This window comes from Sander lucioperca, chromosome 4 (genome assembly GCF_008315115.2).
Source record: "Sander lucioperca isolate FBNREF2018 chromosome 4, SLUC_FBN_1.2, whole genome shotgun sequence".
Lineage (NCBI taxonomy): Eukaryota > Metazoa > Chordata > Actinopteri > Perciformes > Percidae > Sander > Sander lucioperca.
In genome coordinates, this window is record NC_050176.1 from 39,004,025 (window position 1) to 39,030,908 (window position 26,884).

General features: G+C 41.9%; 2 protein-coding genes across 8 annotated transcripts in view; both read left to right on the forward strand.

Moving 5' to 3' along the window:
* The window catches only part of LOC116034674 (zinc finger protein 638-like), a 33,979-nt gene extending 24,678 nt beyond the window's left edge, over positions 1–9,301 (forward strand). For 4 of the 7 annotated variants that reach the window (XM_036000508.1, XM_036000510.1, XM_036000513.1 and 1 more), the window contains 10 exons: positions 1,449–1,586; positions 1,792–1,953; positions 2,120–2,548; positions 2,668–3,141; positions 3,252–3,434; positions 3,533–3,995; positions 5,230–5,481; positions 7,556–7,681; positions 7,812–7,933; positions 9,014–9,301. In XM_036000508.1, coding sequence (XP_035856401.1) covers positions 1,449–1,586; positions 1,792–1,953; positions 2,120–2,548; positions 2,668–3,141; positions 3,252–3,434; positions 3,533–3,995; positions 5,230–5,481; positions 7,556–7,681; positions 7,812–7,933; positions 9,014–9,070 — 2,406 coding nt within the window. In that variant the 3' untranslated portion in view covers positions 9,071–9,301. Of the gene's footprint in view, positions 1–1,448; positions 1,587–1,791; positions 1,954–2,119; positions 2,549–2,667; positions 3,142–3,251; positions 3,435–3,532; positions 3,996–5,227; positions 5,482–7,555; positions 7,682–7,811; positions 7,934–9,013 lie in introns of all 7 variants that reach the window. The other 3 variants (XM_036000512.1, XM_036000514.1, XM_036000511.1) reach the window with 3 other exon arrangements.
* An 835-nt stretch (positions 9,302–10,136) lies between these two features.
* Positions 10,137–26,884, forward strand: part of LOC116034675 (E3 ubiquitin-protein ligase TRIM39-like) — a 27,823-nt gene continuing 11,075 nt past the window's right edge. The window contains exons 1-4 of the mRNA XM_031277369.2: positions 10,137–10,686; positions 23,664–24,243; positions 25,478–25,658; positions 25,795–25,890. Coding sequence (XP_031133229.1) covers positions 23,675–24,243; positions 25,478–25,658; positions 25,795–25,890 — 846 coding nt within the window. The 5' untranslated portion in view covers positions 10,137–10,686; positions 23,664–23,674. The remainder of the gene's footprint in view (positions 10,687–23,663; positions 24,244–25,477; positions 25,659–25,794; positions 25,891–26,884) is intronic.

The following is a 26,884-nucleotide window of genomic DNA, read 5'->3' on the forward strand; positions in this document are numbered from 1 at the left end:
CAGCCCCTTTCATTTTTGGTTTGTTGATTTAACAGGGACAGTGTACAATCATAAACTTTGCTGTAAATGCGCCAGAGTAAGCCAAAAGGGAGTTTTCATCTGTAGTCCCTTGACAATGTTCAGCTAATTAATCATACAAAATTGTGTGTATGTTTTGTAGATCCAAAGGTAAATTTACATGAAATTCTTCCCACACTAACCAACCTTAATTAAGCTACTGCACGGCCACTGCTCGACAACACATCCTGTAGCTGCTTAACATTAAATTATTCAGCTGTCATTTGTCCCTGGGATGCAGTGTGCTTTATTTACTGTTTGGCTTAAAGGCTCTGACACACCAACCCGATGACCGACCGTCGGCAGAAAAGGCAGTCGGACTGATCAGTCTCCCCGAGTTGGTCAAAAAAGTGCCTCGGAACACACCGAAGCGACGCCAACTTGAGCGTACGTTCTGCGCATGCGCATGCGCAAGCCGTGCAGTTGCTGATTCTGTCTTCATTTCAGATCAACAAAGGTCATTTTAAAAGATTTAGTCAGATTTTGAGAGACTCTAGTCACGCTCATTCCGCTCGTCATTTCCGGTAATCGGTCATTCAGTCCGACTGCCCACCAGCCGATTCAACAAGTCAAATCGGCCCAAATGAACGCCGACGGCCCCTCTGACTGACGACAGCACGGAACACACTGAACAGACTCAGGTCACCAACCTCGCCAGACTGTCCGAAGGCCGATTATCGGCTCGGTGTGTCAGCGCCTTAAGCAGTTTAAAAGAAGCTTTGGAAAACTCTCTTTAGCTCTAGCTAAGCAAGGACACTCTTCTAAAGTCATGGTTTCAGTGCAGTCTTTAAAGTATTCAATTTAATCTAAAAATAAGGCCTTAGAAATATTACATTTCGATTAGAAAGGTCCTATATTTTTTCTTGTCCTTTTTAGATTATTCCAGTACAAACACTTCTTACAAAGCTCTATTATTTAATATGATTGGGAGCATTGTAATAAAATGTTTTATCAAATTTAGGTAACGTTACATGGTAAATAATAATTTTCTCAGGTTGATTTTGGCCGTGAAGTTATCATTTAATTTAATCCTGGGTGGAATCAAAAAGGTCCTAAAACGTCTTAAATTTAACCTGGAGAATCATGGGAGTACCCTGAAAGTGTAGTAATATTTGCAGTACCTTTTTTTAAAAAAAAAAAAACTTCCATTACTGTCTTTGACATAAGTTTGAGGTTCTGATTTAATAACACGCGGTGAATTAACAAACAAAACAATATTTGGCATGGTAAGCATATCATGTTGCAGGCTTTCACGGGGCTGTGAAACCATTCATTGACATAGTTAATTTGTCTAACTAACTTAAATAGTCTGTGTACTTTGAACTGATTGACATCACTGAACTGGCGATGGATGAGTAATTGTCCGCTGACTAATAAGTAACCTCCTGCAGGAGAGTCCTGGTCCAGTAGGCTGGAACTGCCTGTTGGTCATCAGTAATGTTCCCAACACGCCAACCGGCTCTTCTGAGGTCCAGAAAATGGTGCGACGCTTTGGTACCGTCATCAAGACCGTAGTGCTCAACAATATGGTGAGGGCTGTTCGTCTGTGCAGCTGCAAACATGCTTATCCATTATCTCCTAAATCTGCTGTGTCCTGAGAATGTGTGCCCTCTGTCACCCTATGGCCTGGATTGAGGAGGAATTTTTCTCCAAATCTGTCATGTCTCACCTTTATTTATCAGGCAAATAAATCTCATACGCTGTTGACATGATGATATGTCTCATCCTGGTCAGGTCATTTGTGAGATGGCAACTGCTGCCATGGCCTTGTCTGTTTACAAACGTTTCCAGACGTTTCCGTGCATCATCCAGAACAACCCTCTGTTTTTCTCCCGCAAGCCTGACCCCAAAGCCAACACACAGACCAAAGTCACTTCATACCCTGATTCATCTGAGGTGGGTATCTTTAATAATTGGTTTGCAGTAGTTGTCAATAGGACATCCATTTAGACACATTTTATCTACTATTGACATATATTCCTGCAGCTTTTACTCGTATTAAACACCTGAATGCATCAGTTTGAGGTGACACCAATCAATTCCTCCTTTTCTCTGATTGTAGGAGACACCTGCGAATGGCAAAGCAGCAGCCACATCTGCAGACAAAGAGAATTCTGAATCTCCATTGGAGGCGATTGAAAAAGCCGGTGACGGGAAGGATGAGAAGACGAAGAACAGTGAAAAGATGGTTGGTGAAGGCGAAGCTTTGGAAGAAAACTGGAGCAAAGACGACAAGATAACAAAAGACAAGCTTGCTGTTGATCTTTCGGACTCATTGGCCGCACCACACGCCAAACCAGGAGTAGACTTGGAGACCGACATGAGGGACAAATCAACTGTTAAAACTGTCGTGGAAACGGCAGAAGACAACATAGGTGTCAACGCTCCCACAACAGGAAATGACAAGACTCCTGCCGGTGAAGAGACAAAGCTGTCTAGCTCTGATGGCCAAGCAGCTTCACGGGAGACGGCCATTCAAGAGCTCCCTAAGGTAAAATATCCCCAAAATCTGCTTCTGTGATTTTCATGTGAGCCAGACTTTGTCGCTAAGTCAGAAACCTCATATTTTCAGATTAATATCTATGAGTTTTGACATCTCTGTTTTAACAGGTTACTCAAGAGATGGTTAAAGCGCTGCTTGTGGAATGCCGAACCAGAACCGCCAGCAATCCCAACAACACAGCCGCTTCCACCAATGGAGAACAGGGTGGGGCTCAAATAGAGACAGAGCAGGGCGAAAAAGCCACAGAGGGGACAAAAGAGCCAGCAAAGAACCACACAGAGGAGGAGGAGGAGGTGAAGAAGCAGGAGAGGGAGCGAAAGGAAAGGGAAGCAAGAAAGGAGAGGGAGGCGAGGGAGAGGGAGAGGAGGGTTTGGGAAAAGGAGGAGAGGACCAGGCGGGACAGGGAGCGGGATGAAAGAGCCAGGAGGGAGAGGGAGAAGAGGGAGGAGGAGAGGAGGGAGAGGAAGAGAACACACAGGGAAAGTTTGTCAGGGTCCAGGTCGTCCTGCAGGTCGGAGGGGTACAAGCAAAGCTCCTGGAGGGATGCGCTGTATAACAACTCTGAAGCGGAGACCGAAATGGTGAGAAGGCACTGTCGGGTCAGAAAGTGTTGAAACTGGCGAGTTAAAGCTCTCCTCTTTTTCTTATCCTCAGTTTAATTTTTTTTTTTTTTGTCCTGTCATGGAACCAGGTAGAGAAGGAGGAGGAGGAGGAGTTTGATGACTTCCCGTTCAACATGAGTGACTTTGTGACGGTGGATGAAGTTGGAGATGTGGCCGACCTTCCTTGCTCTTCTCCTCCTCCCTCTGTTCCTATGGAAACCACAGATGGAGGGGAGGACGCTTCCACACCATTCCAACAGGACACTCCAGGGGTACGATTTAGCGTCTATAATCGCATAAAACATCTTCTCCGCATGGTTATTGGGGTGTCTGAGACATCATGGTCCTCTTCCTGTTCTCTTGTTTGTAGGACACGCCCGTGGGGGTTACCCCAGAATCAACGATGTCAGATGCCCCGGCAACCCTGGTGCAGTCTGAGCACGTGTCCCAGTCTGAACCTGTGGCTGTGCCGATCGCTGAGACTTTAGATGGTTTAGTGTCATCAGATTTAAAACCCAGACTGGTCCTTATCGCTGCAGCATCCCCCTCTCCGCCGTCACAAGCTGACTCTTCACCCAGCCAAACACATGTGCCAACATGTCAAACAGAAGCACCTCAGATCAAAACTGAGACTCAGATCCCACCTCACACTGACATCAAAACTGAGACTCAGATCCCACCTCACACTGACATCAAAACTGAGACTCAGATCCATGACATCAAAACTGAGACTCAGATCCCACCTCACACTGACATCAAAACTGAGACTCAGATCCCACCTCACACTGACATCAAAACTGAGACTCAGATCCATGACATCGAAACTGACACAGGTATGATATCACACTGATTTAATCTTTATGAAGGAAATTTAAAGGTGCTGTAGGTAGGATTGGGAAGATCCAGGACTTAGCCAAAAATTTGAACATCGACAACTTCTCAGTCCCTCCCCCCTTTCTGCTAAAGCTGAAAACGGTCTCCTAAGCCCCTCCCCCCACAAGGGAGAATGAATGCGTGTGCATGAGCAGTGATTGACACGCAGTTAGACACACACCCCGGCCATGATTGGTGACAGAAAGTTAGTTTTATAAGCTTACCTTTTAAGTCTTAAGCCATTTTTCCACTGAACAAAAAAAAGCCACTGGCGTTTGTCTTAGGCGGGAAAGGTTACAATCAGCATTCATTCCCGGGACAAATGACTGATGCAATAGTCACGGTTATTTATCGGCACCAGCCCCGATCGGCAGTGATGGAAACAACATTTTTTGGGCTGCCCTCTGGGAGTCGAATATTCAAATCATCGTCGACTGAGATCCTTTAAGTTGAGCAGTCGTTTTGTTTGGTTTTTGTCAGTCTGTGTGCAGCTAACGTTACTTCTGGGGATTTTGGTCCCCACTGAGCGCTCCTCACTTTCACGCTAATCTGCTGGGTAAAATTACTCCACTACGCCATCCCGTCCGCTCAGGGAAGATGTCAGCTTAGACCAGACCGAAGATAATTCTGAGTGAGATGGAGGAAAAGAGGCTATGCCCGGTCAGGCTCTGAGATAGCAGATAATAAAAATAAATATGGTAGTTATTAAAAGTGCGTTGGCCATCTTGGTTCACACTGGTTCAGACAGAGGTTTTTATTTGGCTACAGTAGTTAGCACGCATTAGCTGGGAGGGTTAACTTGGTACACAGCTTTGTCACTGAGGATTGCAGAACAACATTTTTTTATAAAAAAAAAACAAAAAAAAAACAGGAACAAATAGTCAAATATTATTGAACAGCCATATCCAATTCCAGTCGGGTACTTCCCTACTAATTTTTGCAATGCTGTCTCAGCGACAAATTCTGTCCGTCAAGCAGCGTTTGAATATCTTTCCAAATTAGTCAGCACTGAGTTTGAAAGAAACTAAATAAGTAACCACTGTAATATTGTCACTGGCCTCAATGCCTCTTTCTACTGTTTACTTCCTCTGTTGTTTTCCTATTTTGGTAGGAAAAGGGATTAGATATGTATTCTTTAATTTTAAGTATGAGAGTGTGTAAATCATTTTGCCCTGAAATCTGTCTGTGTTTTAGAAGCCACACTGGACTCCACCACTGAGGTTGAACCCCTTCTCCAACCTGCCCCTGCAGCTTCAGCTGCCCCAGCTGACTCCTCCTCAAACAGCCCAGCAACAGGAGTAGTGACTTCAGAGAATGAGAGGGAGAACGATGCTCTTAATTGCCGTCAGGTTAAGGAGGAGGAGATGGTGTCGGACATGACAGAGGAAAAGGAGAAGATGCAGGATGAAGAGGAGAAAGAGACAGGAGCTCCTGCTGGGGAGACAGGTATGGTTGGTTTGGTTAATTTTGAAATAAAACCATGTGTGGCAGCAGTACCTTAGTGGTTAGAGAACCAGGCTTGTTACCAGGACCTCTTAATTTGGACCCTTGAATTATATCACTGTATAGGAAGCTCCAAGTCATATGGAGTTCCTGCAGATATGTATCTAATAAAACGAGACATGTATGCATGCATGTGTATGCATGTGTGGGGTCGTGGTTGGTGGGAAGGTAACCTGCCTTTGACTATTTTCCTGCTTCCAACGTTGGCTACACGATTGCTGGATATACCAAACTAAGAGGAAACTCAGTAAAAAGCTATTTGCCAACACTATCTAGTATTAAGTTGCTGTGAGCTGTAGCCTACATTCACAACTTCTATCCACAGGCAGAATATAAAGTAATCTCAGATTATTCCTTCACAGCGCTGTGCAATGCGAGAAAATTTCAGAGCTGAACCGGGCAGCACTTTTCATCAGACTCACCCTGGGTCGGGTTAATTAAGTCTACTGCTAACTTATAACACTAATAACATTACTGTCGCCAAAATACCCCCGCGAATCAAATCCCCTACTTCACCGTTAACCGTCAAGCCACTAAACCTGTATGGAAATGAACACCTCTGCTGGTTTACAATCATACGACACGAGACAACTCTCTCGCTCTCTGCGCACACACACCTACACAAACAGTCCGGTTCTGGTGGTTAATTAATGTAGATATGTGCTGATCAGCTCTCATAATGGGCCAGGTGGGTAGCACACTGCATGAGTCCATGAGGCTAATGTCTTGTTACTCCACATTGTCATTGTGATATTTTGTGATTACATTCAGAATCTGCAACGTTCTCTGTCAGGTAAATCAGTAAGTCAGTAGCAGGCTATACAGTGGAGTTACATATTAAGTGGTTTGGGGTCCTTATGTAAGTAATTTGGGGGTACAATTTGGTTTTGATGAATTCTACAAGCAGCAATACCACAGGCCAAGTAATCAGCCCATTCCAAACAGGCACATTTTCAACGGGCACTGCACTACTTAATTAAATGCGTCATGCTGTTATGTATAATGTCCTAGTTTACCTCATCATGAACGTATTTGGGATGATTGCGTCTTGTCTATGTGGTAGTAGTTGCTAGAATGGATGCTTATGTTTAGTAATGACACCATAGAAAAACATAGATGTGACATGACATCATAACTAATGGGTACTGTTTATAATTGCCACCTATGGGCAGTTTAGGCCAAAATTCCTGCGATTTCTCGGCATTATCACCATAAATTTAATGTCCAAAACGATACCGCCAGTAGTGGAAGAAGTATTCAGATCCTTCACTTAAGTAAAAGTACTAATACCCCACTGTAAAAATACTCTGTTACAAGTAAAAGTCCTGCATTGAAAATGTTATTGAAGTAAAAGTCTGTAAGTATCATCACAGTAAGAAATCCTCCCATTTTTTTAATAACTGGAAACGATCCAAACAGTTGTGTTTAATTATGTCTAATTATTTCAGCTGGACTTGTAGGCCGATATATTGTCGCCTAGTTTCATTTATTTAAAAAACATCAGATTTTAGAAACTACATGTGTTTTGTGTGCAGGAATCTGAATGTGTAAAGTAACTAGTAACTAAAGCTGTAACAGATGAATGTAGTGGCGTACAAAGTACAATATTTCTCTCTGAAATGTAGCAGAGTAGAAGTAGAAAGTGGCATGAAAAGAAAATATTATATGAGCATTGAACCTCTGCTTTTTTATATATATTACTTTAGGAACTTGTAACTTCTGTTAGTGATCAATTAAACACATATAAAAATAATTAAAAAAAAACATGATTACTAGGTTATCTGGATAAGCTCGCTAATACATAATAATAATAATAATAATAATAATAATAATAATAATAAAAAACCAGGATCAGTCTGTAATAACTGCGTGCATTTCTAGTTTTATTTATATTAACTTATCTCGGGACACTTTACAGATAGAGTAGGTCAAGACCACACTATAATTTACAGAGACCCAGCAATCCCCCCCCTCTTTGTGCGCACGCAACGTTCATACAGGTCTCTGTTTTTCACAGTAAAGTGCAAGAGGTCTGAATATCAAGCAACCGCTGAAGAGGAGAGTGTGAAGATGAAGTTAAAGACGGACACTCCCATGAGTACAGACTTCTCCCTCCCTCGTTTTGATCCCAGCAGCCCAGTTGGTAAGACACGTCTCTTTTTATTCACTGTGTCTGCCGCTGTAGTTTCACTAATGTGTTCATCTGCCTTTAACTATTTAAATAGTTGTCAACAGCTGCTACAGTTCACTTGAGGTCTTGTGTGTCTCCACAGGTATGGAGTTCTTGGTCCCAAAGACGGGTTTCTTCTGTAAGGTGTGTAATAGGTTCTTCAGCGGAACCAAAGAGGCAGAGATAAACCACTGCAAAACGCTCAAACACTACGAGAACCTACAGGTAGGCCCCCCCCACACACACACACACACACACACACACACACACACACACACACACACACACACCACTTTACTCTTAACAGGGCCATTACAGGTTCTGATAGTGTCGGCACTTAACTGGTACCAGTTCCAGACTGGTCAGTACCAAAGTATTGATGACCTCCTGGACAAACGGTACTGCTATTAGTTTTTATGTAACATTTGGGAATTATTTTTAAACTACAATATGTTAGGTTAGTAGTAGTGAACTCCTTTTGAGAAATAACTCGGCACAAATGCGTGTATAATGGAGAGAGAGAGAGAGACTCCTTGTTGTTTATATGTATATTTGTTCTTATGCTTTGGCAACATATAAACAACATGTATTTTTTGTCATGCCAATAAAGCAACTTGAAAACTGAAACAACTCTTCCAGACCTAAGCCAAGTTCCCCCATCAATAAGGGGGTTAGCCCTGACGTTAGCAACAAGCTAAAGCGGTCCAGGCTCTCTAACTTAAGGTGGGCTGACCTTAAAGGTGGGCCGGCTATCATCATTTTAGTGACGAGCTGCTCAGCTGAACTTTGTGTGAGCTGTTTTGACATCCAGATAAAACCAATGTCGTATTGTTTATAGTTGTCGGACCAAATATTTGGAGCAGTTTCCTCCCTTATTGTACACAGAAAACTCAGGAAAGAATTCATCTTATTTCTGCAAAAAAGTAAAAATAAACTGTTGAATCGTTTGTCTTGTATTTTTATTACAATTAACGATACCCATCCCTACTGGTGATCCTTTTACTTATACCGTCCACATTGCTCCTGAGCTGGTTGTACAAGTCGGTTTCTTGAAATGTAATAACAAAGTGGAGGAATTCTTAAGTATTGAGTGAGTAAATGTAAATGTAGAGTTTTTCCACCCTATCCAGAACTCCAGGTGGCCTGTAAAGTAGGATAATTCATTCATATATTTTCTTTCCTATTTTTTTACTCTTTTTTTTGACACTTATTGTAATACAGGTGTCAATACCTCCAGACATGCATTTGGCCACAAAAAGGCCAGTATTCAGGTCTAATCCAGTTTTCTTGTTTATTTTCTTCTAGAAATACTTGCAGACCACGAAGACAGTGAATGTGACTGTCAAAACTGAATCCATCTGAATAGAGATATGAAATATTGACTGAATTCACCATTCCCCTCCTGTTTTTGTCTCTTCATTTCTCACTAAGGGTCCAGATTATCATTGATGTAGATTAGTCTCATATCCTGTCTAAATTGGATATCTGCTCCAGACTTTTCATGTACAATTAAGATATATGTGTAGAAACTGTGTACAGTGGAAGATGGCTGGAAGTAAGAAGTGTGCAAAATCAATAAAACGTTGTACTAAATTGTCTTTTGTCACTTATTCCCAATTTAGTTTGGTGCATGATTAGAGCTTTGATGGGGAAAACGACATGGCTTTTAACATCACTGCTCAACATGTCTGTTCTTCTCAGCTCAGGAACTGCACCACTTTTATAGCAGTTTGGACTACACACAATGCTGCATTGTTAGTCAGTTGGGGCATCGGCAGCTGTTTTGACCGACTTCATTCACCGTCTACCTGAACAGATTTAGTAAACTTGAGTTTACCTTGACACAGCTTGTTTTGTCTTGTTTTTCTGTCTCAATTTAAAGAGTAATTTATGCTGGTGATCCATTTGACCGTGCGACGCTTCTGTCGCGCCGCGCTCCACTTTATTCCTTTGGGTGACATCAAGCGACTTCAACGTCCCCGCAAAGCATTCCGGGAAGGTGGCGCTGCATTTGAAAAAATGCTGCGTGTCCAAAAGCTGGCTGATGCCCATCTTTAAGCAAGTGAATCCGTTGAACGCGACGCGACTATCCAGTAGAAGTAGACGAAAATCTTTGTTGATCTGAAGTAAAGACAGATTCAGCAACTGTATGGCCTATTTCTCGCTTAAAATGTTTTCAGAAACACGTTTCGGTGAACTATTTTCATAAAATATGAGATCGTATTCTCAACGAGCCGCCATGACACTCTGTTGAAATTCTCGAGAAGCCAAACCCACGTCACGCGTTCATCCAATCAGCTGCCGGTCGTGGAGCATCAACCATGGATGTATGACGTCGCGACACCACGCTTCAGTCGTGGATCTGTACTGTCAGGCTAACTCCATTTTTTTGTTCACAACTATCTGCAGTCATTGCTCTGCAGATCTGATCTCATTCTATAGTGTCCATTACAAAAGAAGTTAATTTGCCTTTTCCAGAGAAAATCCAGTAGTTCTTAGCTATAGATCCCACCAAAATTTCCCTCGATGACTTGCAAGTAAATCCCATAGAAGAGTTCAGTTGGCCTACTTCTGATATTTCTTCTTAATTGCGTCCTTTCACATGTAAATTATGTACATGCATCACCTACTGTATGTCATTTTGGCCTGGTCTAGTGATTAAAAAAAGCGGAAGACTGTCAGTGTGCTGGAGAAGTAGGGGCAGAGAGAGAAGTAAAGCTTGTTTTTAAAAAGGCATACCTGCACAGGTGCACCTGTTGAGCAGGTTGGATTGGATAAACATTTTAGGGAGGAGGGGGGAGGGTCAACAGCACAATGACAGAAGCAAGAAGAAAGGAGAGGACTTTGCCATCTGACACGCAGACGCAGTGATTGATAAGACGTGGGACAGTCTGGACTGAGAAAGTCTTGGAAATATGCTGCATCTGTTTACTGCCAAAATAATCTCTCCTCTGGAATGACTTCACTCCTCAGTACAGGTAAGGCATGTTCAATTCGGGTAGAAACACCATCAGTGGGATCTGTGTGTGGTGCATGTTGTATCTTACCATATTATCTTCAGTCTATCATTTGGCTTTCATAGCGTCTAGTCCATGCTAAAGGAATAAACAGCAGTTTGTATTACATTTATAATAACCAAAAAGGTTTTCAAACCTTGTCTGTTATCCTAAAAGTGAGTTAAGATCACAGACCATAGTATTCTAAGTATATGGTGGAGTGCATTTACTCTAGTACTGTACCTAAGTACACATTTTGATTGTATGTTGGGTGAGTCTTTTCATGCCACGTTCTACTTCTACTCCGCTACATTTCAGAGAGAAATATTTTACTTTTTACTCCACTACATTCATCTGACAGCTTTAGTTACTAGTTACTTTACAAATTGAGATTTTTGCACACAAAAAGTAGTTAAAAATACAGTATGTTTTATTATAAATTAAACTACCCAACAATATACAGGCCTACAAGTCCAGCTGATATATGATTAGCTCAAAACTTTTGTTGATTGACAAAACTGTTTAGATCGTTTCCAGTTTTTAAACTGATGATTTTTCTGCATTGACTACTTTTATTTTTAGTACTTTAAGTACATTTCCCTGATAATACATCATTTTATTAAGTAACATTTTCAATGCAGAACTCTTACTTGTAACAGAGTATTTTTACAGTGTGGTATAAGGTACTTTTGCTAAAGTAAATGATCTGAATACTTCTTCCACCACATATATATGTATATAAGTACTGGTACCTAATGCTTTATCATTATCAGGAGAAAAGTCCATTGACAACATGTTCTTGTGAGTACACACAGGTGTTAAAATGTTCAAGCTGACCATAGTGTTTGGTGTCTTTTCAGCTAAGTACAATTTTTAGTATTAGAAAATTGTTTTATAATTAGAAGTATACAATTGTTAATAGTGTGTGAAGGAATGTGAAAATAAATATAACGGCTCACAAATTACACCCAGTACGGGCATTGTGTTATCTCTTGTTCCTATAGAGCACACGTGTCAAACTCAAGGCCCGTGGGCCAAATCTGGCCCGTATATCAATTTGGGTTCACAATACATTTTGGCCCGCCTAGTTGTGCTCCAAACCAAAAACACAGGAAAGTGTTTTTTAAACTGCAATTACCTGACATTCAAAGCAGAATATGGCAGATTTTCGACTGAGACAGAAATTCCCCCAAAAGCAGAGAGTTTTCATATTCAGGCTGTGAAACAGGTTGTTGTTGTTGTTGTTGTTGTTGTTGTTAAAAAAAAATAATAGTTTTTCTTGATTTGCTAAATTCTATGATGGCTAAGGAACTCTTTTGATGACTTTTGTAGGGCTTCATGTCAACAAAAATGCGACAAAAAGCATACAAAAATGTCAGAAAAAGCAACAAATTTACAAAAAGGTCACAAATAGCCACAAAAACGTTGGAACAAAAATGAGGAAAAAAGCTACCAAAATGTTAAAAAAAAAAGTGACATACAGTAACAAAAGCATGTTAATAAACTCTACATGTCTGGTCTTTGGAGTGATTCTCTTTTTCCAGTGTGGCCCTTAGTGAAAATGAGTTTGACACCCCTGCGGTTGAATATTCTCGCTTTGGACAAAAGCAACTTACCTAACCCTTATGTGCTTAGAAAGAAAAGAAGGGAAGACTGGCCCAGCAGGTTCACCTGTACAAACATCTGTATGATTCTTGATGTACAGACCGGTACAGACAGGAAGTCAAATGGCCTTAAATATGATTAGAGATAGACACCACACTGGAAAAAGAAGCATTTTGCTGGAGAGTGTGGAAAAACGAGAGATTGCTTTGAAGCAAAAGAAAACGGCCTCATGGAAAGAGTGTTTGTAACATCAAGAGGCAGACAGTCATTTCGACCTGAAGTGACAGTAACGTTAATAATGAAGTACACAAATGCAATGTTTGGCGTAGGAGTGTAACAGTACATGTATTCGTACCGGACCGGTTCGGCACAGGACTTTCGGAACGGTGCTAATGTACACCGGATGCAATCTTTAACAGAAATTATTAGGCTTGTTTTGCATGCGGAACATACTTCAATTCCAAGTTCCCGCACAAGTGGCGGGCCAGAAGTTTGTTCAGTCTCCGCCCTGCACTTTGAGCACTTTACACACACTTTGCACACAGTACGCTTCCAGCCAAGCCTCTCGCTAGCTAGTGTAATGGCCAATTAATGGCGTGAGCCCCCCTAAAAAGGGTCTAAAATCGCACTGTTTTATGCGCACTGGGTCTTTCTGTGTGGAGTTTGTATTTTCTCCCCATGTTTGCGTGGGTTTCCTCCAGGTTCTCCGGTTTCTCCCACCATCAAAAAACATGTCCTAGGTTCTCCAGTCAGTGCCCTTGATCAAGGCCCTGGCTCAGATCTGGAGTTGGTCCCCGGGTGCTGTAAATTCCTGCCCACTGCTTCCTTGAGGGATGGGTTAAATGCAGAGAATGAATTTCGCTATAGTCAGACTTTTATTCTATATTTTCAGGCTCCATTCCATATAGTCAGACTTCCATTCAATATGTTCAGATTCTACATTTTATATATATATATATATATGTACAATAATTTCCTACTGCATGCCATAATATATACTGACACAACTACTGTCAATATAGTGACAGTGGGAGTCACCCACTGTGAGCTTCAGAAAACCATCTTCAGAAATCAATGGGTGACGCCAGGGACACTGTCCATAGTTTTATATACAGTCTATAACACTGAAAACACATGCAGCATAGCGCTAGCCGCATGTGTAAAATATAGCAGTTCTGGATTAAAGGGAACTTGACTGCTAAAGTTAAATATGTTTTGCCACTGATGATTATCCTTTGGCGCTGGCTAAAATCTCTATGCAGTAACACCCTGTGAGTGTTAAGGGTCAGTGTATCTTTTGGTCATTCGATTTTCATTTCATAAACGGCTATTAAAAAACAAAAAACGAATGGTTATTTGATTTTCGTTTCAAAATACAAAATTTGAAATTGAAATACAAGGTGTTTTTACCTTTTCATTGTCAAGGCTGCAGTTGAGGGAAACTGTAGCCTAACTTCCTGAGCGACTGATCATCCGTTTTTTGCAAACTCTTTACATAAATATACATAATGGCTATGAAATACATCATGAAATACATAAATGAGGCAATACATATAAAGATATACATTAGTCATTATAGTTCAATAGCCTAAATACATATGTTTTACTTTTATTTCAGGGGACTTTTCCGTCTCTATTTATTTGCACGTTATATTCAAATGAAGTTTGGTTATCTCACAGACTCAGACTAAATATGTATTGCCTGCCTGCCAATTTTTTTTTGCAGGATGGTAGGGGAAGACTCATGAATATTCATTAGGGAACTCATTCCTGAATGGCTAGTACTCGTTACCTGCTCTGGTTGTGTTGGTGAGGTTTAGGCAAGAGGAGTGGGATTGGTTAGGGTAAGGATGTCAGGGCGAGCCAATCAGGGATGTGTCTTCCCCTACCATCTGATTCCCAGCTCAGCTAGAGCGGGTAACGCCCGCTCTGCAGACGGACCAGAGTCAGTCAGCACCGGAGACCCAGGTCACAGGGCTGGTGGCTAGCTGCCAGCTAGCTGTAGCAGCAGCAGCTAACATTAGAACACAACAGCCCCGGAGGTCTGATCCCGCACAACAGAAAGTTTGCTGGGATCAGATCTTGGTGCGGTAACGGTAACGTTACAGCCGTGAACTGAAAGTGTATTTCCTCAGTTGGTTCGACTCTCTTCGGGCTAAATTGACTGCGGTGGGTAGAGACAGAGAGTCAGAGGGAGGCAGCGAGAGAGGGTAATAAATAAATGTGACATTATGAAATAAAAGTCCCCCCAAGCATTATCAGAGTATAGCTAGGTGTCCAAAGTTATTTTAGCATGTGCTGAAAGCAGCACTTGTACACTGGCGCTGTTGCCTTGGAAATGACAACATTTGGTCTCTGAATATGAAAAAACAGGCCTTTTTTCATTTCTATTTTTGCGTGTTTTTATTTTTTGTTGTATGAAATAGAAAATGAATATCAAAGCATACTTTTAAATATCTCTCATCCCCTTTGACCATGAAAAGGAAAAAAACACCTTGTATTTCAATTTCAAATTTAGTATTTTAAAACGTTTATGAACCGTTTATGAAATGAAAATCGAATGACCAAAAGATACACTGACCGCTAAGAACGCACACTTTTTACCATACCACGCATTTACCATGTGTAGACCGAGGGCTGTGCGAAGATTTCAGAATGGTCACTGCAGCACAACAACATGGTGCTCCCTGCGTCTGTGCAGACCGAAGCTGCAGGTGGGAGATAGAGAGCATGAGTTGCAAATTGATATGAGACTGTTTTAGCACCATACGCTGCACCGCACATTTTTATTACGTCTAGTGGACCTTTCGTGTGAGTGCTGTCAAAGAGTCGTGTTTTAGTTGAGTTAGTAATGAAAGCCAGACAGATTATTTTAAGAGGATGGAGGAATAAAGGGTTTTGTCAATTCAAGAGCGCGCTTGTAAGATGGCTAGGGTGGCGGCGTTTGAGAAGATGTCATAGGCCTACAAGCGGTTTGCCAGATTGGATTTCTACGCTAGAAAACAGGGAAAGTACTTCAGCTTTCTGGAGTAGAGCTTAAGATCTTTGCCCGAACCCGACGGGACCCGACAGGTTCGGTCGGGTTCGGTCTTAATTTCTATCATTTTACACTGGCTCGGGCCGGGCTCGGGCTTGCGCTCCAGGTTGCGCGGTAAATGAGTGGTCAGGTGATGCATCTCGATTGTCACGAAAATGGATGCTGAGGAGGTGAAACAGAGGCTCGCCTCTGGAGGACTTATTTTATTTTTTGGTTCCAACTTCCAAGTGGTCTGTAGCCTCCATTAGTCATGAATAAATGATGTTAAAAAATTTATAAATGACCCATTCTTGACGAAAGACGAAAGAGCTGTGTGTGTGCAGCGCAGTCTCTTTTTGTGGTACGTGTGCCCGCTCGCGGTGTGAAGCGCGTGCTCGGGCTATTCTCTGACATGTACTCTAATCACTGTTGATAGACGGCCTTTTGTTCAATCGTACTGTAAACGAACGGGTTCGAGCTTTTAAAAAGCTGTCAATCAAAATGTACTTGTTGGGCTTGGGCCGAATTCTGTCAGGCTCGGGCCTTTTCGGGCCGAACTTTTAAGGCCCGATTACAGCTCTATATTCTGGAGGGCTTCTAAGAAGCTTTGTGCTAGGGAGAGACGTGTATGATGAGCTTATTGTGTTGTCATTTATACACATGTTCATTTGGTTCATAGTTTGTCTATTTTGTTATTATTTTGTTGCATGGCCTTGAGTATTGTAGTCCAAAAAGTTGTGTTTAGTAAAAACTGTACGCTCTTTTGGGGTTTTGAGGTTTCTTTTGTTTATTTCTAAGATTTCAACGCAGATTTGTTCTCAGTGTAGCATTATCTGGAAAGAAATAGGGTTTGTCCCCTGGACGCATGGATAGTGAGTTTACTGTGTCCTTTCGGATTTAAATGGGTCAGAGACGCAGGACACATACCAAGCAACATCACTGTCTACTTCATGCTTATTTGCAAAAAAAATAGTTTGTATGCCCCCTGGCATTTCAGAGAATACTGAAAAGAATAATGCGTTGAACGTCTCTGTGCATGCTCTTAGCATGCACCGTATGCTAAGACCCACGCCATGGTGTCTAGCGCAAGTACAAATGAAGCTTTACAGTTTCACCATGCAGAACTCAACTCATGACTGATTTCTCAATATTTAACACCTAAAACATGAGAACAGAGAGAAACAATGGGACAATCCTTGAAGCAGGACCTTACATTTCTAAACACCAGTCCGCTAGGCTTCATGATGTGCTCGATGATGTGAAAATATAGTTTTGTAGAGCAATTTGAGAAAAATTGCTCAAGAAAGGTGTAGGACATTATAACACAGACACAGTTCAATGGGGCTGCATTTAAACCCCCTATAACGGTCCTCTATTGCATTTTATTACAGTATTAAATTAGACTTGGACCAGATACCAGATCAAAGCTGGTATTTACATTGAAAACAGACACGGCCCTCTTTGAAAAGACCAGAGACAAAACAGCATGAACAAGGAACTGCTAAATGTTCCTGTTGATATGACCCATGATTCTCTTTGGTACTACGGTAAATGTTAGACCTTGCTCCTCACCTTCCACTCTCTGTGTGTTGCTGTTCTCAAAATCCCTTCGGTACAGGAAACTACAACAAACTTCCGGCTTCCAAGCTACATGCTGAAAATGGCAAGTGTTGAAGAAAATTTGGATCGTGCAATTAGGGCCTTCTTGGTTGTTGCTTCTAAAAGTTATCACTGTTTTTATACCAGATGCTTTCAGTGTCGGACATTTCTCCCATTTATTCATCAATCTGTTGCATAGCCTACTTTCCCTGCCAAACTCCGTTTCTGCATTCATACTCTGTCATTGTGTATGTAGTGTAATAAACTTAAGTTGTTAAAGATTTTAAGGCAGCGTTAAACTGCCACCACCTTTGTTAGCCTGGTCTGGTGTCAGAAGAAAAGAATATCACCACACGTACAGGAGAATAGTACAAAATACTGCCTTTATTGAAAAATACAAATTAATTTAGGAAAGGGACACCACAAGCAGAAAGCCCTCCCAAAAGTCAACTCCTACTGGCATCAGAGCCACCCTACGACCATACCACACACCACTGCAAGTGAACATTGCACAAACCCTGAGAGAAGCACTACACACAAAATTCAAATGCACAGCAATACACTGCACACTAATGGGACGCCATGTAAAAATGCACCGCACTCAATAAGGACCACTCCAAACTTTTTATTTTTATTTCACCTTTATTTTTAAAGGCAAGTCATTGAGAACAGGATCTTATTTACAATGGCGGCCTGACAAACTGTCGGCAGGTCAGAACAGCTTCTACCACTAGAGGAGGCAGAGGGCTCCCTTAAAGGGTCATTTCTTTTTTTCAACCTGGACCTTATTTTCCTATGGTTTTGTTTGTTAGTGACTGATAGAAACAATAATCTTTAAAAATTGGTCCAGTATTAAGCGTGAATGATTTAACCGGCAGCCACAGACTTTGCTGCAATGTAACACTATGGAGCAAGTGTGCATCGTCCATTTGGTCCTCTAAACGTGCTGTTTTTTTGCTACTGAAAGGCTCAGATTATTATTCTAAGTGTCTGACAACATTATGGAAAGGATCCCTACAGAGATAGACCTTTTTAAAACCTATTTAAGACCTTTCTGTTTAACCAGAAACAGCTCTGAGGTCTCTAGCGCTAAACTCACCAGACTTTATTTAAAAAAACAATACTTTTAGCGTTTATAGAGACAACATATTTTCACATGTAAATCGGTAAACTGTGTTTACTTCAACCAAAACTAGAGTTGTGATGGTTGGAAAAGTGGACGACCCAGTGTCGTCTTTAAATGAAGTGTATTTTACGATGCTAAAATTACTGTTTATTTACATGGAGTCTGGTGGGTTTAGCGAACGCAATTTCTTTTTATGTTTAAAAAAAGGATCTAACTCTTCGACAGAAAGGTCGACCTCCTTAGATATCCTTTCCATAATGTTGTCAGACACTTAGAATATTAATCTGAGCCTGACAAGCAGTTTTGTGAACTTAAATACAAGCTGGACAATTTGCCCTATTAACTTATATTGTAGCTTGTTTCTCCGCTGCCAATCTTGCTTAATACTGGACCAATGTTAAAGATTGTTGTTCCCATCAGTCACTTAGACACAAAAACATAGGGAAATAGGGTTGAAAAAACGGTAGTTACCCTTTAAAACTAGCATTACCCATTATAATGAGCCTCTGACAGGTGTCTAAATCTATGTAAGCTAATTAACTCATATGACTAGGACACAAATCCCTTACCGAGACAACATACAATTTTAAGAAGATGAAATGGCTTAAAACTTACCTGCTCTGGGTCTGGTGACAAGACCCCTCCATGGGGCGTGGATGTAGAATCTCCCGTGGAATCAGGAAGCGCCCATAGTAACGCTAGCTGATGTTCAGTCTTCAGTCTATCGTTCAATCACTGGCTGCAGATAACCTGTTTGGAATGGCGTGACGGCTTGAGGGTGTATCGCATTGTGATGACACAGCACGTGAAGCTCAGGCACAGTCACTACTAGATCCCAGTCCCTCTCTACCTAAAGGAGACACGTGCCTCCCCTCCTAGCACAGGAACGGACCCCCTGCCTGCTATCTTCACTTGCGGCAAAACTAAAAGTTGTGAACAGCACCCTCCTACCACAGTGCCACAGCCCCAGCAACAGACAAAAGCAGTTCAGTCTCCATTGTCCATTTCTCCACTGTAGCCGTCTGCTGGAGAACATCAGCTGCACTTTTGTTGGTTCGATGATGGCAGGGTCACAAATACGCTTTAAGGCAGTTAAAATGTAACACCATCTCTGACTCAAGGTCACCTTAAAAGAAAAAAACAATATACTAAGTGAAAAACAATATTAAATACTTGTCAGCAACCGGTCATATGGTAGATGAGGAGGCAATTTGGCCTTGTGTGCCCTGATTTATTTGGCATGCAGTTAACACACAATAATGAGAGTAAAGGCCCGGACACACACAGCCAAAAATCGGCCGTTGGACAGTCTGGCGAGGTCGGTGACTCGAGTCTGTTTGGTGTGTTCCGTGCCGTCGTCCGTCCGAGGGGCCGTCGGCCTTCATTTTGGCCGATTTGACATGTATAATCGGCGGGGCGGGCACTGCCGGCAGTCGGACTCAATGACCCATCTGATTGGTAGAGTGCTAACATGGAAACGGGGAGCGGGATGACCGTGACTAGAGTCTCTCAAAATCTGACAAAAATCTTTTAAACTGACCTTTGTTGATCTGAAATGAAGACAGACTCAGCAACTGCACGGCCTATTTCTCTCGGATTCTGAACAAGACGCCATGACAGTCTGGCTTTGAATTTCTGGAGAAACCAGACCCACGTGACGCGTTCGTCCAATCAGCTGCCGGTTTTCATTTTTTGGGCGACAATACAGATTAGCGCCACCTGCTGTTATGGAGACGTATTACGTCTCATCGCTTTGGTGTGTTCCTTGGCATTTTTTGACCAACTCAGGGAGACTGATCAGTCCAACTGCCTTTTCTGTGTGTCCTTACCTTAACAGGTGAACTAACTAACTATTAAAAGTGAGTTTTCTGTAAGTGCCGTGTGGTGGATAGAGACTTCAATGTAGTAAGAAACGGATCCCACTTTAACCCCAGCCTACAAAGGTAAACCTCTGGATGGTTCACAGGAAACCATGTTTACTTATGGCTATCCAGGTGTAGAAATGTAAGAATTTACATCCTGGTGACGATGCTGCTAATCAGATTATAGAACCTGTATAAATGAAATCTTGATCTGAAGCATTGTCACATGTGGCTCCAAAACTGTAAATACCTTCAAAGCTTATGGAAGAAACACACACTCAACCCTCATTTCTTCTCTTATCCATCTATGGTCATTACCCTCAGGGTGTTTACTGCATACCTAAACCCCTTGCCTATGGTTCACTAACAGGAAACTGGCACTACCTGTACTGCAGCTGCTCTGTGTGGAGTCAGGAATAGAAAGTTGCACGTGGGCTACATTCATTCTTCAAGTCCAAACAGGATTCAATTTGGGTAATGGTTAAGAAGAAAAAGGAACTTTATAATGTGTCACAAACAATCGTACAGTACAATGTAGTGAAATTCAATCTCTGCATTTAACCCATCCTAAGCACTAGGAGCAGTGGACACATACGCATACAGCGAGGGAGCAACTTCGGGTTAAGTGTTTTGCTCAAGGACACTTTGACATGTGACTGGAGGAGCGTGGGATTGAACTACCAATCTTGTGGTTGATACACAGCCACAAGATTGTTAAGATACAAAAACACATCGTGAACAATGGAGCTCTATCGCACAGAGGAAGAAGATATATCAGGCTTTGATACACACACTGTTAGGATTAGGGTTGGCACACACCACATTCACTGCTGGTTTGGGTCTGGTAAGTAGTCTGGTACCTAATATTTCTGATTGCAGAACAAAGAGAAGAGGAAATGTGGATGACTTGCAGGTTGAGAGTTTGTTGCCATATTTAACATAGAACACAGACGGAGTGTTCCAACCAAGCCTGAATTTCCTGATCTTGTGAAACTACTCACTTGTATTGTGTTAGTGTGAATGTTAGTGTGGGTGTGTCAAAGTGCAGGAGCAACACACTAATTTAGAAAGACTTACATTCTACCTGAATACCTACACGAGTACAATGTTTCGAACAGTGCTACAACACTCACTCCAAATACTGAAGCATTTTATGATGGATCAGGTTAGAAGCAGGAATTTTTTGGAGTTAGGCCTCTGGTTCAAATGAAAGATTAGGTTGAGTGTTAAAGGACTGATCTGTCTTTTTGGGAGTTTGGCCAAATTATCACAAAACTCCAATCACAGAATTGGCACTTAAATCACCTCCATTCTCCCGTGTCTGTGATAGATCGCTGTTTAGCCTACAATGTGTTACGTAATAATGTGTGACTCCTTAAAGTGCTCATATTATGCTTTTTGGCTTTTTTCTTTTGCTTTATTGTGTTTTATATATATATATATATATATATATATATATATATATATATATATATATATATATATATATATATATATATATATATATATATATATATATTTGTACACGTTATAGTTTTACAAAGTGAAAAAGCCCAAAGTCCACCCCAAAGGGACTTACCATCTCCAACAGAAAACACTGTTCACAAACTGCTCCAAACAGCTCTATTGTAGTCCAGCCTGTACTTTGAAGACAAACGCTCGTCGCTTTGTAACACACGTGTTGTATATTTAGTTGCAGCACTGCGTTGCCGATGTGTGGAAAAGAAACTTCGTTGACACTGCTCTCGATTATAAAAAGGTTTATTACATCAGAGATTTCAGCATCAATTTACAGACTCCATGGACATCTGGAGAGACAACCGACCCAATTTTAAAAATTTGTCGCTCTGCCTTTTCTTTGTGTGAACACAGTATATATTCTGTGCATTGTATTAACATAGGACGTGATATATGTAAGTATATCATTGGAGCAGGGAACTGACCAATCAATGCCTTTTATCTGGCATAACTCCAAAAAAGGACTCTTCTATCTTGGGGGGACCTCTGCTCATGTTAACAGTTTCCAGATGTTTTCAGTAAAAGTGGGGTAAAGTTCATGCATCTCCTTATAACAAAAACTTAGATCACAATTGTAAATCGTCAGATACCACACACGTTATAATGCTCGCCTAGCTGCTAGCATGGCACGCCCTCATACTCTGCTTCTGACTGGCTAGTAGTCCTTACCTAGGTACTGTCAGGACACGCCCTCATACTCTGCTTCTGATTGGCTAGTAGTCCTTACCTAGCTACTGTCAGGGCACGCCCTCATACTCTGCTTCTGACTGGCTAGTAGTCTTTACCTAGGTACTGAGCATGTGTGACTCCCAACAAAGATGGAACAGAAGTGAGAGGTCTCACTCTGTAGCTAAAACAGAGAGCTCAACACACAGGGTGAAAAGAGGAGCTGCAGCAATGTACAGTATGACAAAAATGTGGTGTTTTTTGAAAATTAAACCATGTAAACCTATTCTGGTATAACCTCTAAATACAATTATGAACCTGAAAATGAGCATAATATGAGCACTTTAAAATCAGAAAAAAGAACATTTAGCAGCTCCATAGCTGGATGATATCTCTAAACTTTCCTGTTCAGGGTATTGGAAAAAAGTAGGGCTGTCAAAATTAACGCGATAATAATGAGATACACAAATTCTATGGCGTCAGGTTTATGTCATATCTCGCGAGCTCGATAAAACATGCTCATGAGCAAATTATATCATTTCACACAGGCAGTTGTACAGGCAGCTACGAGTGTGAAAGAAAACATAGAGAGAGAGAAAGAATGGCACCTGCGTGTATAAAACAGAGCAGCACGCACACAAAGCAGCCACCACGCGCCCGTGAGTGTCTGCTTTGCGAGGGCTGGAGGGCATACATGCTCTCCCAGGTAAACTCTCTGCTCAAAGTTTATTTCTGCTCACCCAGATGAAACTGACTTTTGACATTTTGGGGCATTTTGGTGACCAATCATAAGATGGCCAGTACCTCCCATGGTTTCCGCCCCCAAAAACGTACGCAAAGCAGACACTCGCGTGCGTGTTGGGGCGTCTCTGTGCGCGGGCATCTTAGTTTTATACACGGAGGTGCCATTATTTCCCTCTCCTTATGTTTTGTTTCAAGCTCGCAGCTGCCTGTACAACTCTTGATTGTTGAATTGGTGCGCAAAGAGTAATATCTGTGCATGTGAAATGATATAATTTGCTAATGAGCATGTTTTATCGCACTTGCGAGATATGACATAATCCTAACGCCATAAATTCCTTTTCATACATTTTTTGACGCACGATTAATGCACGCGTATTCTGTGATTTGCGTGTACTGTCGATGTGAATTCAGTTACCACCAGAGTACGTCGAGTCGCAGATACCACTCGTCCTTCTTACCCAATATGTAATGTAGGATTAGTACCTAAACCATTTCATTCCTACAGTTCATGTATCTATCTGGTGCACATGCTAAAACTCTAATAAAGAGTTAAGTAATCAGATACAGACACATCCATATCAAGTCATTATATAAGTTATATAACTTATTATATAAGTTACGTCCACTGTGAATCAACAAATAAGGTTCATTCAAATATGTGTGGTAAGATTATTTACAGAGAAGTTTGACAATTGATGTCCTCTTTCTAAGGCTGTCAATCAATTAAAATATTATCAAATCGTATACGAGCATAGGATAGTAATTGGTATATATATCCTGAATTACATATTTCCTTCTAATGCCAACACTATCTCTCACACAGCTTATCATTGAATGGCTATGGCGCTGCCTCTAGCCTTTCTGTCTGAAGACCAGTTCACCTGCTCGATCTGTCTGGAGGTGTTCAACAACCCAGTCTCAACACCATGTGGCCACAGCTTCTGCCAGGCCTGCATCTCCTCCTACTGGGACGGAGGAGGAAGGGGCACCTTCCATGAGTTTTATGAGTGTCCCCTCTGCAAGGAGTCCTTCAGAAAGCGACCAGAGCTCCAAATCAACCGAACCCTGAAGGAAATTACTGAACAGTTCAAGCAGTTGGCCAACACTGGAGTACCAATAGATGAAAGAGGTGGAGGAGGAGTGGATGTTCAAAACTCAAAAAAAAATCATCATCGCCTGGCCCTGTCTCCACCACAGAGGCTGGGGGAAATGCCGGAGACCATCTTTGCTGAGATGATGGCTCGTTTTCAGCGGCTGTCAACTTCCGGGATACCTGAGACCAGCCTCTCCCATCTCAATGACCCTCACCCCGAAAGCCCCAGTCCAGTCAATGCTCCTATGTCCTTCCATGCTCAGAACAATGAGCACCATGACCCGCCTCCACCCTACTCACTTCCCCGCAGGTGCCAAACTACATTCCTTAGGCTACATTAAAATGGGTTTGACAGAACAAGGATATTATGAAAAAAGTAATGGGAGTGAGTAAATGTAGCATAATAATGACATAAATGAACCACACATTTTTTTTTTAAACTGACACATTTATGGTATGATGTTAGGTGGGCCAAATACCAAGGAAACATGCTAAGACAAAGAAAAGAGGAATGTGGGAGCAAGACTTGCCAGTATTGCCTGACAGAACCAACATCATAAGCCCTTTTTGCACTGGACTAGTATTACCTAGGGAACCTCTAGTAACTTGTAATAACTGCGTAGGTCGTCTGTCGACGCGAATCTGCCATGTCTGTAATTTGTCAAGTAAAAATGCCATCACAAATTACCTACCATATATATTTTGCCGAACACCGAGGTTGTGTGATAATATTAGTTCCGTGCCAATCGCCATCTCTGTGATTTTGGGTTGTATTGGCTGCGTTGGCAGTAGCAGTTTTTGGCACGGGTGGCGGCACAAGCACTCTATTATCTATCATTCAGTGGCACCCCTGCAGCTGTAGGCGCCCTGCTTGCTGAGTGAGAAGGGGAAAGGGGAGGGGGGGCTGAAATAGACTCTGTGTTGAGAACTAAAAGTAGGCTAGATAGAAGTTCACGAAAGTAATCCAACTTGGTAAAACAAAGACAATGCTGCCCTGCCAAATGTCTTCAAAGAAATGAAACGTTGATAATAAAGAACAGTGATTTAATAGTGATAAAGGGATGGTGCACTCCCAGGTTGTATCCGCGCTAACGGCTCCTATAGTGGTCTTTGCTCCAGCACTGGACACCCTGCGATGCCATCCAGAAATGGAGCTACAGTGTCTTAAAATAAAGTAAATTATGAATTCATAAATTTAGTTATGTACTCCTCAAACCCCCTGAAGCGACATAATAAGGTTAATACTGTGTGGGAGCGAGTTACTTTTAAAAGATGGCAGCGATGGCAGAAAGCAGCAGCATAGCTTTTGGGTGAGTGGCGTGGCAGCAGGCATGCAGCAAAAGACTGAGCAGAGCACTGACAGCTTAAATACGCCACCACGATTAAAAGGGTGGGTTAGATATTTGCAGTAAGAAGAGTATATGTCATGTGAGTGTAGCAGTAGAATTGACTTGACGTGCTAAAAAACCTGCTTGACATTATTATTTGATTATCAAAATAGTGGCTGATTCATTTTTCATGATTTTCTTTTAATGTTACAACAGGTACACTCTGAGCGGGCCCAGTGACTCTTCACCCAATCTGCCTCTGTGTCCTGTCCACCTGAAAGGTCTTGAGTTCTTCTGTTGTACCGACAACACCTGTGTCTGCTGCATCTGTATGGAGACAGCAGAGCACCGAGGACACAGCGTCATCCCTGCTAAGAGAGAGTGGCACATCAAGAAGGTACCTGACTCATGCTCTTGCATAGCAAGATGTGTAGTCCAAAATGTGATATGTAGGGGCAATCCATTTGTGGGTTGGGTTAGGATAAGGCTGGTTATTAGTTATAGAAACAGTTAGTGTTTTCTGTCTTCTCTAGTCCCAGTTAGGTTTTGCAGAGGTGGAGCTGAAGGATCTCATCTGTGAGCGAGAGAGGAAAGTAGAAGAAATACAAAACTCCTTACGAGAGATAAAGGTGAGTTCTCAGTCTGTGAGAGGGATCCTTTTTCCTGTTCAGTCCAGGTTTAAAACTGTGGACACAGCAGTCTAAAGCCTGGATTCCACCAGGCCTAGCTAGCCACATTATTAGCTGCGTGGTGGTTTTGTTCCGTTGTCCGCCATGCATCAAAAATAGTGTAGTGAAATACGATCGGGAGTCTGCACAGGCTGTTTATTTTGAAAATGAGTAGATGCTCTAGCCCATCCACTCCCTGCCCGGCCTGTTGAACGCCTTGCCGCTCCATAAAAAACAGACCAGAGGCCTGTACTACGAATCCAGATCAACATGCCCTGGATTTATTTCAGTTACCCAGCTTCACTAACCCTAACAACCGCGGTCCATCATAAGCTGTGTCACGACGGTGGTTAACAACTAGTTCAGTCAACCCAGGGTTTCCCAATCCAGCGACGCACGCGTTCACATAAAAGAGGCGTTTGAACAGCACGACCAATCGCATCTACCAGAGCCGCATATTTTATATAAGAAGAGCAAATTATAATTCTATATAAATATGAAGAACACAGACACGTTTTTGCAGGCTAAACGCAATACAGTCGCTGCTTCCTAAAACAGGAGGAAAGCTGGCAAAAAAATAGCAGACGCTGTAAATGCGTAAATCACGCTTATCAATATCACTTCCCCATCAGTCAGGACCAAGATCTGACCATGATTACACTTGTGCTTTCCATAAACTGTCGTTGATTTAGCCTATTATTTCAGTTGCAACCCTGGCAGTGGAAGTGATCGTGAGAGCAAATAAAATATATAAAAACATAATTCAAACTGATGTGCGCATTGGCAACACACGGCTCAAGATGCCGATAGCCTATATGTAGGCTAATTCCCTCCCATTAAAATCTATATATTTCATAAAAATACCCATCAGGGAATGTTAACGGGGTTGTCGGTCTCTAAATGTTTTAACTTTTATGAGCACATCCCTCTCTCTCCCCCTCTCTCCCTCTCTCCC